The sequence below is a fragment of the Bactrocera neohumeralis genome, chromosome 6, assembly GCF_024586455.1.
Source record: "Bactrocera neohumeralis isolate Rockhampton chromosome 6, APGP_CSIRO_Bneo_wtdbg2-racon-allhic-juicebox.fasta_v2, whole genome shotgun sequence".
NCBI classification, from domain to species: Eukaryota; Metazoa; Arthropoda; class Insecta; order Diptera; family Tephritidae; genus Bactrocera; species Bactrocera neohumeralis.
The window spans coordinates 55303958-55318128 of NC_065923.1; the positions used below are offsets into that span (position 1 = coordinate 55303958).

At 34.7% G+C, this 14171-nt stretch overlaps 1 protein-coding gene across 12 annotated transcripts in view; it reads right to left on the minus strand.

Moving 5' to 3' along the window:
* Positions 1-14171, minus strand: part of LOC126762266 (pericentrin) — a 62890-nt gene that overhangs the window by 13913 nt on the left and 34806 nt on the right. For 8 of the 12 annotated variants that reach the window (XM_050478885.1, XM_050478884.1, XM_050478887.1 and 5 more), the window contains 5 exons: positions 7101-7226; positions 4439-5629; positions 3960-4127; positions 1484-1678; positions 1146-1328 (listed from right to left, as the gene is read on the minus strand). In XM_050478885.1, the coding sequence (XP_050334842.1) occupies positions 1146-1328; positions 1484-1678; positions 3960-4127; positions 4439-5629; positions 7101-7226 (1863 nt within the window). The remainder of the gene's footprint in view (positions 1-1145; positions 1329-1483; positions 1679-3959; positions 4128-4438; positions 5630-7100; positions 7227-14171) is intronic. The other 4 variants (XM_050478889.1, XM_050478892.1, XM_050478893.1 and 1 more) reach the window with 1 other exon arrangement.

Here is a 14171-nt window from a genome sequence, read left to right on the forward strand (position 1 = left end):
CTGCTATTTGTATCGATTGTCCAGTGAGAATTTCATGACATTTCATTGATTGGAAATGAAGTTATTGCGTTTTAAGCGTCAGTATGTTTGAGTTATCAGTGCGAAAATGAGCTTCGAACAAAGAGCCAACATTAAATTTTGTTTTAAAATTGGTAAAACTTTTACCGAAACGTTTCAATTGATGAAACAAGTTTATGGCGATGATTGCTTATTGCGTAGCAGAATGCACAAGCGGTTTCAACGTTTTTAAAGTGGTCGTGAGGACATAAATGACGATCAACATGTGGGCCAATCAAAATCCGTTATCACCGGAAATTCCATCGAAACTGTGCGTGATTTCATCAAAACTCAGCCGAAATCATCATTGAAATTCATGGAAATGGAATTGAACATCTCCAAAACATCGATTTATTGCATTTTGACCGAACATTTGGGCTTACGAAAGGTGTGTGCACGATTTGTTCCGCACAAATTGACTGACGACCAAAAATTGCTCAGTATCCAACATTCAATCGACGCCTGTGACCGATTATTTGACCAAAAATCACATTTTAACCATTAACCCCTCCCCGTATTCACCTGATATGGCACCGTGCGACTTCTTCCTTTTCGGAAAAATGCATTTGCTCATGAAAGGAAAGCGTTATACAGACGTAGAGGCCATTTAAAAGGCTTGCACCGTCATTTTGGCGGCCATACGGGCCAACGAGCTAAAACCCTCGTTCGACATGCTTTTGGACCGTGCAAAAAGCTGACTGAAGCAGAAGGAGACTATTTTGAATAAAATAAATTGATTCTGCCGAAAAAAACCATTTGTTCTGTGTTTTTAAAGTCCTGTTTACTTTGAAAAGCACCTTGTACATTCATATATATACTTTACTGGTAATTCTGTGGTATTAAATTTCAAGCATTTAGCAAAAGTTAACAGAATCAACGACTGATTTCGCAGATTGACATTTTTTTTTACTATTTTTGTACGCTTAATAATATATTTAATAAAACTTTATAGAGGAAAATTCGATTTTTGTTTCGTAGTCCCAGAATAAATTGTCTCGAGTTAGGCCTTATTTGGAAATAAAATTCAAACTTTATGATAGATAAAAAAAGCATATGAAATTAAAAACTAATAAATAGTAAAAATTCACCTGCTCTACAACTTGATCCAACACCATGCTTTGCTCTGCGGACGGACGCATGTTTTGCATTTTCTCTTCCAAAAAACGTATACGCTCCTGGTAGCCCGCACCAATTTCCACTTTTAAACTCTGAACCTCGTGCTGAAGTGTTTCGTTTGAACGCGTCTGGGTGTTTATGTACTCCTCCAGTTGCTATAATTGTTCACGAAAATTATAAATTTATTAAAGAAAACTTTTTAAATAGAATTTTTAATCCACGTGGTATTATTAATATATACATATATATACTATATATTTATATGCATAAGGGAAGGGAAGGGAAATGTGAAATTATCCCGCTATCTCACCTTGTTCTTTTCACTCAAGACATGCTCATTGAGCGCCTTGGTCTCCACTTGGGTTTCCAATTCGGTGATAATTTCACGCAAAACGAAGATTTTGTCAATAGAAGCCTTCAATTCAATTTCAAATTTGTCACGTTTGGCAATCGACTCGTTGAGCCTTTGTGTGAGTTCACGAATTTGAGCCTCCAATTGCTCCGTCTGTATTGAAAAATTATAAAAAATTAAAACCATTCAGAACAACTCTAAACAATTAAATACAGGTATTACAATAAAAAAAAAAATTTAGTTTCTAGAACAATAATACATAATTTAAGTATTCCATGAAACCAAATATCATAAAAAAGGGTTATTTAAGAAAAAAATCTCCCGGATGGCTTAAAAAAATTATATTCATAGGTAAACAATATAGAATATATATTAATAACAAATTTGTATAAATATAAAAATAGAAAAAAAATAATAGAAGAAAGGTCAGTGCTTATTTTACAAAAACTCTATCTTTTGTATACATATGTATAACAATTTCCGAAGAGCTCTTTAATTCTTAAATTTATGGCTGCTGTTAGTTAATTTAGTAAATGATGAAAGTGATGAAATATTCTATTTTCTACTGAAGTAAAAATATATGTACATTGTGACGAAAAAGCACCCGGAAATTGTAGCTAAATTAACCGATTAAATGTTATGTTAAAAAATTGTATTTTGCTAAGTTGGCAGGACTACAACCAGTTGTTTACAGCAGCTGCTTAAGTCGGTACACCTCAGTAGTGCGTGCCGTTCTTTATAATGGATAAAAATATCTAACAAAGAATTGGTCCAAAATTTTGTATTTCTAACAAAATTTCGTGTGCGAAATCGTTGGGAATGTTGGAAAAGGCTTGCGGCTTCAAAAACAGCACCCTAGGAGTGGTACAAAGCCTTCAAAGACGGTCGAGAGATCGTTGAAAACACGAGTCCTTATGGACGACCTTTGACCTCTTTAACAAGTAAGTGCTAGAGAGATGGCAAGAGAGCTGAACATCTCTCGCGAGTTCGTACGAATGATTTTGGTGGATATTTTGCGTATGAAACGCGTTCCTGCTCGACTCGCCCGATAAAGCTGAATTTTTTCAAAAAAATGTATCGTATCAGAATCGCTAAAGGATCTGAAGGCCATCCCAAGTGCTTATTAAAAGTGTTGATGAAAAATTAAATATTTTGCTTTTATTTACAATTTCCGGGCACTGTTTTGTCGAAATGTATATTAAATATTACAAAAATACATGTGCCCTTATACATATATAAAAAGGCATGTGTATGCATACATATTTGCCCTTGGACTATCGCGCAGTCGTCCGAAAGTTGCCTAACATTCCTTAGTTTCAGAAGCCGTTCCACGACCACAGTACGCGTCAGAGGCAGGGTGCCATAAAATTCGATTAGGTGTTAAGTGTGTTCAACAGTTTGTTTACATGCATACAGTATATAGCATAGAGATATAATGTAAATAAATTATTTTTTTGTTTTATGTATACTGAAACTACATAAATTTTTCTAATTGGCTGAAGTATATTTTTTACATAAAAGACATAATATTTCTACATTTTTGCCTTATGGAAACAGTATAAAATTGTTTGTAATTTTTATTTTTTGAAATTTCGCATACAACTCCGTTATAATTAAGAGTCTTATAGCCATTTATGTGAATAACTGCCGTTAGTCCTAAAATGTGAAAAGTTTCATCAATATATGGCTTACATAATACGCTTCTTTGCTCACTATGACAAAAACTGTACATAACAAAAAAACAAGAAAACAGATTTATGTCAGTTACTTGTTTGATTCACCACAAATATACGAATGACTTATGTTGAATTGACGACAGCTGTTATCTTCAAATTTTATATGCCGTAACGGTGTCGGTGCACATACTACTACTTAATTTTCAATCAGAATAGTGTTGGCCACCCAATCACAACCATCTGAACCAGCTTGATTGAACCTTATCATTATTTAGTATATAAGTACGTAAACATATAAAATAAACATGCACGTTTTATTTTTATTAATGAAATCAACTTGTTTATAAACATTTTAAATAAAATTACAATTTGTTAGTAAAAAAGTAATGGTTAGAAAATAATGAAAACCATAAAATTTTTTAATTCGAGTTATGGCAATATGAGTAATTAATTGTATTATTCGTAACATTTCCGTTCATAAAATAAATTCATAATCCCATTCATAGTACTAGAAATAGAAAACCATAATCAAGTGTTAGCTTAAATTTCAAAAAAGTGTGAAAATATTAAATGAGAATATTTGAAAAACATTTCCTTGCACAAAATACATAAACAACAACTTAAAATACAGAATTGCATCAACAACAGCAACAGAGAGAGATTGCAATGAATAAATGAAGCACCAAACACCGAATCAATAAATCCAATGGATATAACGCTGAAAGTCAGAGAGTAGAATGTGTGCATATGCCACTCACCTCCTTGGACGCATTTTCGAAAACATTGCGCTCCTTCTCTTTATCGCGTAGCTGCGCCTTTAGACGCTCAATTTCGCGTTGAAACTCATCACGTTCTTGTTCCCGCTCGGCTGCCTGCTCTTCGAGGAAATGACGAGTTGCTTTCAGCTGCTTATCCGCCGCGTCAATCTGCATATTGTCCATGAGTTGCCAAACAATTATTTTTTATATTTATTATAGCACAAATTGTTCTTATTACACTAAACTAAAATGTGTACTTATATATTTAAAAAATAATTGCGATGTAATGTTGAGTAATATTTTCTAAAGAGTCGTAGTAGAATTATTTACTCGCATGCCTAAATATGAAAATTAGCTATAACTGTAATGGAATTTAGTAATTTATTACATGCGACACTTACATACACTTACATACAACTCATATATTCTACCCCATCGTATGCAACTAAACGATTATTCTAGGAAGCTACTTCACTCACCTGCGACTGCAGATCGTCGCGATCCTTCTTTCCGCATTCCATCACCTTCTCGCCTTCGCGGCAAAAGTCTTCGATCATTTGCAGCAACACAACGGTGGCATCATTGTTGGGTTGTTGTTGCATAGGCGATGAGAGTATTGTGCGCGCCTTCTCCTGCAATTGTGTGAAACTGGTTGATGAACGGTCCGAACCGGCAGCACGTGGCGGGCTCCTAAGCGATCCATGGCCATAACCCTCTGCATAATCGGTGTTGTTGAGTGAGTTCAGCTGTGACAATTGATCACGTAGCGCCTGCAGTTCCTGTCCCAATTCTGCATTCCGTTGGATTGTGTGCTCCAGTTCTTCCTGCAACTTGACGCGATCGGTTTCCGATTTGACTAGACGATTTTTCAATTCGTGCACTTGGAAATTTAGCTCGGATGCATTGCCACCTGGCGTTGAGAAGAGCTCATCATTATTATTCATAGGATGTTCAGTGCGTAGTCGATTCAAATCGGGCGGCAGCGAATTGAGCAACTGTCCTTGCTGGTGTTTTATGTGCTCTTTGTAGGTTGGTAAGTTTTGCTCATTCAGCGATGAGGTGCGTATAAAACGATGTACCTGTTCGCCAATGGAAGGTGATTTTTCACCATCGCTATCGCCTTCACAGCAACTATCAATTTTCTCCAAGCCACTTGATAAGCTAGACAAGCGACGCCTGTGGCGCTTGCTTAGTTCTTCAGAGAGATGCAGCAGATATAGTGCTTCGGTATTTAACCGTTCCAAGCATTCGCGCAAATCAAAATCCTCATCTCCACTTTGGTTGCTAACGAATTCTACCAGACTAGGATCTTCTACCAATTCCAATAAATTGTGTACGTCAGGTATGCAACGGGACTGCTTATTAGAGGAAAGTGATGCATTCAATATTGAAATATTCATATCCACTTCTGGCGTTTGCTCGCCTAAGGTGCGATTGTGTGCGCCCATTAGACGCTGCACCTCTTGCAAGAGTGTGCTATTTATGTCTTCCTCGCAATTCACAACGCATTTGGCGAGCTCGGCTAGGACGCTGCGGAAAGTTTTGCACAGATCTCGCAAATTATCACGATCACTAATTATCTGTTCCAAGTTTCGAGCTGAATCGAACGTAGAATTGCGTTTATTCTTACGATTCAGCTGCTTTTCATAATCCATTTTTAGGCGCGACATCTGTGAAATAGCAAACAAATATATTTCAAGCTTAACATACTCTATGAAACTAGTAAAAAGTCAATTTTAAGCAAATTCAAAATTTTTACTATATTTGGTGCTACTACCATTTCACATTTTCACGGTCATCTGATTCAAAGAATATAACCTTCTATAAGAATTTCTTCCCTATGATGTTGCGAAATTTTATTTTTTACGGAAAGGGAATTCCCTCTTTCGGCTTACTAACTGAGAAGACCAGTGGACACAAAACTTGAAATTATGCGATTTATTTCTAAACATTTGTTCCGATTACTCTTTCCAGGCTCTAACGGTGGGTTAAAGGGCTTAAAAAGGTGACTGAGAGGATGAATGGTGCACATTGGGGGTCGTAATGCGTGGTTGAGCTTCTTCCAACCGTATGATAGAAGAACACACTTATAATCTGTCATAAGGTCTTAATTTGGCTCAACCTACTATCCTAACTCAGACTGGTGTTGTCGACTAAATTTCCATAACATAGAACCCTATGTATTTAATAATTGTAAGTCGTGAACTGACCAAGCTCAGAAGATCCTGACACTATTTTCAATGAATACCAGGCAGGTTGAAGAATTTATATCGTTTCTATGAGGGGCAGCACCATTAGAAATAAACTCATAAGTTTTGTAAATAGACTTAAAATTTATATGTGTATTATAATATGTATTTCAAAGCTGTTAGACAATTGTAACGTTATTTTGAAGTGACCAAATTTTAGTATTAAAAAAATTAGAAAGAGGAATTTCTTGTGTTGAAACTTGGAAACAGAATTTGTTAATCACAAAAATGCATCTGATTGAAAAAAAGAAAAACCAGGTATTCGAAGGAGATTTTCTAGATTCTGAAAACATAAAAAATCAACAAAATGGTTTTGTATAATATTAATATATAGTTGGCAGTGATAGGAGACACTCTACAGATATCGATTACTTAGGATTACTTTTCCCAAAAATTGCACAAAATTTTCAATCTTTTTTATTCTCTAAATAGGGCATAACAATTTGCCAGGAAGTTGGTAACATTCACGAGGAAGCGTCGGGGACCCTATAAACTGTAAGTGTATAGAAATCATCTATATCCATCTGTTAGCATATAACTACCATACAATGTATGAACAACGTTCTTATTTGACAAGATATCTTCACAAAATTTGGCAGAAATTATTGGGCAATCTCTAAATATATAGTTCTGATCAGACCATATAGCACATAGCAGCCATACAAACAAATTGATAAAAATCAAGTCTTGTATAGATAACGTTTTTATTTGTGAAGGAGCCCTTTATTATAGGCTAAAGGGTACAACCGATGTTAACATTTTTTCTATTCTTCAAACAAACTTTGCGGATATGTAATTTTATACATAAATACAAAAAAAACGTGATAAACTAAATACTTTTAAACAAATTATACAGTAAAAATATAAATACACACGTTTTTAAAACTCATACCTCCTCTTCATGTTTGATTTGCAGCTGTGCGATTTTTAATTGACTCTTAGCGGTGAATTTCTCGCGCAATAAAATCAGTTCCGGCGGCCAATGTTGATCATCCGTTGTTGTTTCCGACAACAAAGTCTGCAAGAAAAACACAAAATTTAAGATTAATATTTGGCCTTCAAGTTGTTGTTCGATTTAAATATGAACGGAAATACATTTAATGGATGATTTTAAAGAGTAACATGAGCTTTGGGAACATTTTAGCGATCGTTCCCTTAAAATGGTAATACTCGAAGAAAAGACAGAGGAAAAGATAATGCATTTTCAAAAAGGAAATATTTTTGAAACTTTACAAACCATGATCTCAAACAGTCTGGAGAAATCTTCAACTGCCAACATGACTCCATACATATTGATATATTTATAAATAACATGTGGCACGCCGTACATGTGGCACTCTGTTTACATTGCAAGAGAACGAATTGATGACCACGGCACCCACAACAAATTTATGTGTACAAATTCTATTCGTTCTCTAATGCCTTCATTCATCAAGACTGTTCAGGAGTGGTGGGATTCGATAGTGAAATTGTGGCTTGAATGCAGAACAATGAATGTTCCATTTTTAACCTTGCTCTTGTTTGTGTCTGGTGTTGTATCAATTTCGTAATTAGGGTGCCGCAAATTTCCCTTTGGAAATAGCTGGACGTTCAGTTCCCCTTTCAAGTCATAGATTTACCAAAAGTTCGCTTTGTTGACAGAGGGCTGGCATACTGACAGATGCAATAGCACATTGTTTACGTGCGTCTTGAAGCAAAATTTACATGGAGCATTTCGTTTTCAACGGGTGTCAGCGAAGTAAACATTACTCTCAAACAAAGACACTGTATTGAATTTTGATAAAAATAAAACCTCAAATATGGGCCATTCATCAAAGGCTGACTGCCCCCGAGTAACCTAAGTCGTTGGCTAGAAAAGTTTAAATTATCTTTCATCATGTAAATCGATCTGAAAGACTACTTGAAATGGGACTTTTCCTTTAATAACCGCATTTTTAAGATCTTTACCTTGTTATTCGCTAAGTTCGAGCTCAGCTCTTCTTAAAAAATATAGAGTGACAGGAAAACACTTAATCCAAGAGAGGGTGTGGATACAAGTGGCAAGCATCTATGCTAGCTGTCATCGATTCGTCATTTCTCTGCCAACTTGTGAAAAACTTCATTTGTAAAAGCAAATTTTATAAATTCATGTCGGAAAAATATAGTATCTCAGAACCGCTTTTTTAAGATTTGTTTTCCAGATTTTAAAAAAGTTTTACAATTACGAAGGGCCCATATAAAAATTACTGTCGAATCGACAAATGCAAATTAATACAACTGATCTGTGACAATAACATTTTTTTGTCATAAAACACTATGTGTAAATGTTCGTGAAATGAAAATAGCTCAATGCTTCCTGGTATTTTTCGATTCGCTACTCTCTTATAGCCCTGACAAACGGCAGCGCTAATTTGCATTAGCGGGCTTAATTTACATTAACTTGCGCATTTGACCCATGTTAATGCAAATTTGTAATGCACAAGAATTTCGTATTTAGCTGAATTTACCAAATTGGAGTAGGCAACACTGCTCAAAAATGGTCGATTTTTGATATTTTTTGACAGATGTCGCTTGATGTCTGCTGCCTCCTTTGCGTTTGCAGTATCAGAGGTAAGCAGTTTTATATTGCTAATTAAATGAAGTGCAAGTATATTAACAAAAACAAATTTTAATATTTTTAGATGGCAGAAAATAAACAACGGACAGTGTGCCATCCATTTTTCCAATATTCTTAACTTTTTCGCACACATTTTTCGCATTACAATCAATTATTGCTTTTAATTTCACGCAATTATCTTTTAACGTAGTTAATAATAAACGAATTTTTTCGTTAAATTTATATTGATTTTTCAAAAATACCAAAATTCCTATTAATAATTTATCATATTCATTTTTATTTCACTTTTTTTTAAATAAATAAGCAAATTTCACTATCAGCTGTCTAAATGCACAAGTCTGCCGTCTGTCACCATAAAATTTCAATGCGCATTAGCGTTGCTTAAGGCGCATTAATTTTGCTCGTCTGTCAGGGCTATAACGCGAAGCGTTGTAGCGAATACAGTTGATATTTAATTATACTCCCCATAGTTTCGTGAACCGATGGCAGCTCTTATAATGTGTATGGTATATAATTTCCAGGGAGATAAGCAATTATGTATATGCAAATAATCTGGCAAGTGCTACTATAAAAAAAATGTATAAAGCAAGTGTGTGTATTATATACCGATGACGTTCGCAAATGAACGATTCATTGATATTATTCAGGAAAATCACGATTTTTTTTATGCGTCTGTAGAATCAATTTATATCCCTTTTAATGAAAACAAGCAACGGCAATTGAAAACATTTGAGTTTATAGATATACAATACTATATGTAAGTAGTACGTAAACCTCTACGCGTTCATATACATAATATTGTATATACTTATGTACATACTGATGTATGTAAAGTAAAGGAAATTGCGCAATTAGCTACTGCTATGAGTTTCCGAAACATTTAAATTTGTATATTCTCTGTATACTTATACTCGTAAGTATACAAAATACATGTTTCAGAAATTTACAATATATGAAACATTCACAAAAACGTTAATGCGATGTACTTTTAAATTCACTGCAAATATTTTCGAAAATAAAGGAATATGTTATCATTACCAAAATTATCTTAGTTCTACCAACTGGTCGATAGCGAAGCGAAAATTTTTATAAATCTCTTCTACCCAAAAACGAAATATTCAAAAAGTGTTCTCTCAAGGAAAAATACATATATGCAGATACATATGTACATATATAAAGTCAATGAATCAAATAAATTTATAAAAAGTGAAAAGGCTTCTGACGCTCCGAGCTTTTATTATTGCAAGCAGCTGATAATTTGGCATCACTTCACCGACATCGAGTGAAAACATTATGTATGGGTTTGTGGGTATTGCTGCTTTTGGTAGAAATTCTTACAGTTTATAGAGCAGAACTCAAAAATATTTAATACTATGTTCGGACCGACAACGAAACATGTGTTCGATTTTATTGGAAGACATATTTTGCCGGCCCTAAATTGTCACTTGATATTTGTTTACATTCCATATACAAATACATTTGATTTCATATTAGGGGCATTCTCTTGCTCTTGCAAAACACTTGCACGGTGCACGAATTGCAGAATTTTCCTCTTGGTGCAACGGCACAACAACAAACACACGCAGAAAATTATTTGCAATGGCTGTAAAATATGTCAGACCAAAACCCATGTTTATTTTCGTGCCGTCATATATCACTAGATTCTGCAATGGGTGCTCTCTTGGCCTTGCATATTTCGGTATAGGATTTTTGCATTTGGTGTCATCGTGCAATCTTGCAAGAGCAAGAGAATCCCCCTATTGATAGTTCACAGTAAAAACTCATCGAAAGCACACATTGTCGGTCCGAACGACTTAGATTCCACAACCCACAAATGTGTTTTCAAAATGTTTTCAATTTCGGTCCGTACATAGTATAAGAGCCCTCAAAACTTAGCAGATGAACGGTATATACTTAGGTCTAGTCAGCCAAGCCCGAAATATCTGGCATGTCACAATCCATTTGTTTGGTATCATCCTGATGAAAGCTTCTGAGCGATTGCTATCTACCGTTTTACCCGCTGGGATGCTGAAACTCAATCCGTGCGCAAAGCTAACAAATGCGAGAAATCAGCTTTAAAATTGTACGAGTAAATTTTCATCGAAATCGCTCAGGCAGCGCATCCATCTATCGGAAAGTATTAAATACTTGTATTTTCTTTACGCCCTATTTTTTTACGCACAAAGCATCCATGAATTAGTTAGATTATTTGTTCTAAATAAAATTATATTCGAACTAATAAAAAAAACAGAACAGAACGAAACGGTACAACAGCACGCCTAAAGGTGTCTGCAGAGGAGACGCTCAAAGCCGAGCCGAGCGCAAAGCTAATTTTGATCCGCGCTGATCGATGTTAAGTACACTTTTCTATTATACTGGTACATAAGTATGTATTTGCTTTTTAATTTTAATTTGGTATTGCTTATGCAAATAGTATTTTTCTTCACCAAACCCGGTTTTTTGTAGGCGAGAAGGCGACAGGGAATGCACTTTGTGTTCTTGTTCGTAACAGTTTTTTTTAACCGCAAAGGATTTAGTTCGAATAACATTCTATTTAAAACAAGAAATGTAATTAATTGATGAGTGTTTAACTTCCCAATAGATTAGGAAACTTCCGTCATAAATTTGGCCTTGAAAATATTATTAGCAGGTATTCTAAATATTTTTCTACCACTTTCATGGTAATTTCTAGTAAGTAAAATATGAGATCTTCATTCCAACATACAAATGAACAGCAAGCGAGACGGCACCGAAAAACGCTTCAACACTGATTTCTCGTATTGATCGCTGGACTTGGACTCGACGATTTTCATTATTTTGTCCATATTTTTGACAATTGGCTTTCGAGAACGTTCGGCATCCTTGTCATAAAAACGCAATCTACCAAACAGAAGTTCGTCATGTCTGGCCGTTAAAGTATCAGCACCATAAACACTATTCACATTTTCAGCCAAAATATGACCTATTTTTTGCTGGTGTTATCTTTTAAGCGTGTTCAAACCGATTTACTGCGTCTGTGACTTTTTTCAAAATACTGTGAACTTCAATTCAGCAATCTAAATTAGCTGAAAATTGACGCAATGAAGCCATGAATAGATAAGTATGTGTACACAAATGCTGAGATATTATGGACATAATGGACATATACATACACATACGCATTCATCTATGCTAGGCTAAGCCCCTTTATACATTTATACAAACTTGAGTATGACTTTCAACGAGTAAACCAGCAGTTGTCCGCCAATAATTGGTTTCTAACGGTCAGATATAAATCAAATTAAAGTATCCACACGTATGTACATATAAATATTCTATTAGGCGTATGACATTAATAAAGGCTAAGTGACAACAACGATAGAAGTGTCCGTTAAATTTCGATTTGGCTCCAAAGGCACAGGGTGTTAGCAGTGGAAAATAATTTAAATATTTGTACGTTTAAATTAAATTTAGAATGAATAGAAGACAAGCAACAACAGATGAGACAAGGAAACAGCAGTGACCTACAAAAATGTATAAGCACGCAAGTATTAAGGGGTTTTGATGAATTTATGGCCCAATGGCCAAGGGTATTTATATACAGATCGGCCTATAACATGTGGAAAATTGTGTAAAAGTAAAATTTCCTTTACAGTAAATCATAGTCATCTCATTTTTAAAAATTTTGCTCTGAATTTTCACGCAGCTCTTTCAAAGCACTATTTATTTTAGGTATAGAGTTCGAAAACCGGCATTTTTCAACCATTTTTAAGATTCTTCAATGCTTTTTGCTCCCTTAATTTCTAGATAATAGATATTTTCTTTATATTTTAATGAAATATTAATATTTGGCCGTTCATTAAAACAAAAATTAGTGAAGAATTTCTGCCGCTTTTGGCTTTAAACTATTCCAACTAGCGTCATTAAATGTTTACTTTAAAATGTCGCGTTGCCTTGATTAATAATTTCATTTCAGTAATCGCAAAAACTGTTACTACCATTGATCAAAATGTATCGGAAGAACATGATACATATCGTAACTATTATTTGAAATGTAATGAAACTTTGATAGACTATATTTCCAAAAAATCAGCCAGAACGTAGGGCACGTTCGAGCAAGCAAACAACTGCACCAATATAGCAACCCTGCTGTTTTTCTTCAGATACTCAGCTGACACTTAACTTAATCAAGGCAAATATTTTCGCGACATTTGAGAAGTGAAAATCTTAAAATTAATTTTGCCTGGAAAAAGCATTTCCAGTATATTATAAATTTAAATAAACAGCGATTTCACTTTACTTTCTTCTGCCATCATAAATTTGGCTGACGACGATTGTGTCAGTTTTGTGCTCATGAAATGTCAAAATATGAACTGCTCGGATACTTGACATTTTCAAATGTTGCAATATTTTTACGTCGAATATGACGCTTTGATATATTGCAGCAGCAGCGTTTGAAAAGCTACGCTACTCCCGTAGAATTTCATTATACCCTGAACATCTCTATATTAAATTTGTCACAATGTTTGTAACACCCAGAAAGAAGCGTTGCAGAATAATGTATATATATAAATAATCAGTATGTTGAGCTGAAATCACAGATTTAACTGTTGTCCGTCTGTCTGTCTGTCTGTCCGTCCGTAGAGAGAATCGATGCCGTTTCCATTTCTGTATATATACGAAGGGAAAAGCCTGCACGTTTTTAAGCATATCGTTTTGAAATTTTGCAAACGTCAAGATCCTGTTTTCTCTTCAAGAATTGCTAATTTATAATTTCGGAACGGCCGATATCGGAAACCATAATAACATATATTTTACTGCCATATAAACTGAACGATCGGAATTAAGTTAAATTGTATGGAAAATTTCACATTTGACAAATGATTCTTCACCACATTTGGTATATATTATTTCTTAATTGACAACAATTAATATATGAAAAAATTTTCCAAATACCTATTAAAATAATAAAGAACCATATAATTCCGGATATAAAACTGAACAAATAGTTACTAAAAGAAATGCACCTGTGAAGGGTATATCAGCTTCGGTGCAGCCGAAGTTAAAATGTTTTTTCTTATTTTGTTATTGCTACCGCTCTCACTTTGACGGGAAACATAGCAGAGCCATAGCAGAACAATGTAAAAGTATATGCTCTGCTCTGCTCGGAGTTTTGTCAGGTAAAAAACTATAGCTGTAGCAATAGCCAAAAATGAAGTGCTATGCTCTGCTCGGGCGTAGCGGAAGCAAAAAATTGGGCGCAGAGCTAATACAAATTTTCATGTGCTACAGCTCTCGCATTTGTTTGTTGTTTTTTTCTTTTTTGCAATTAAGATATTATTGAGATTCATCGGTATATCTTAAAATTTAGCAAGCCATCATTTTTTT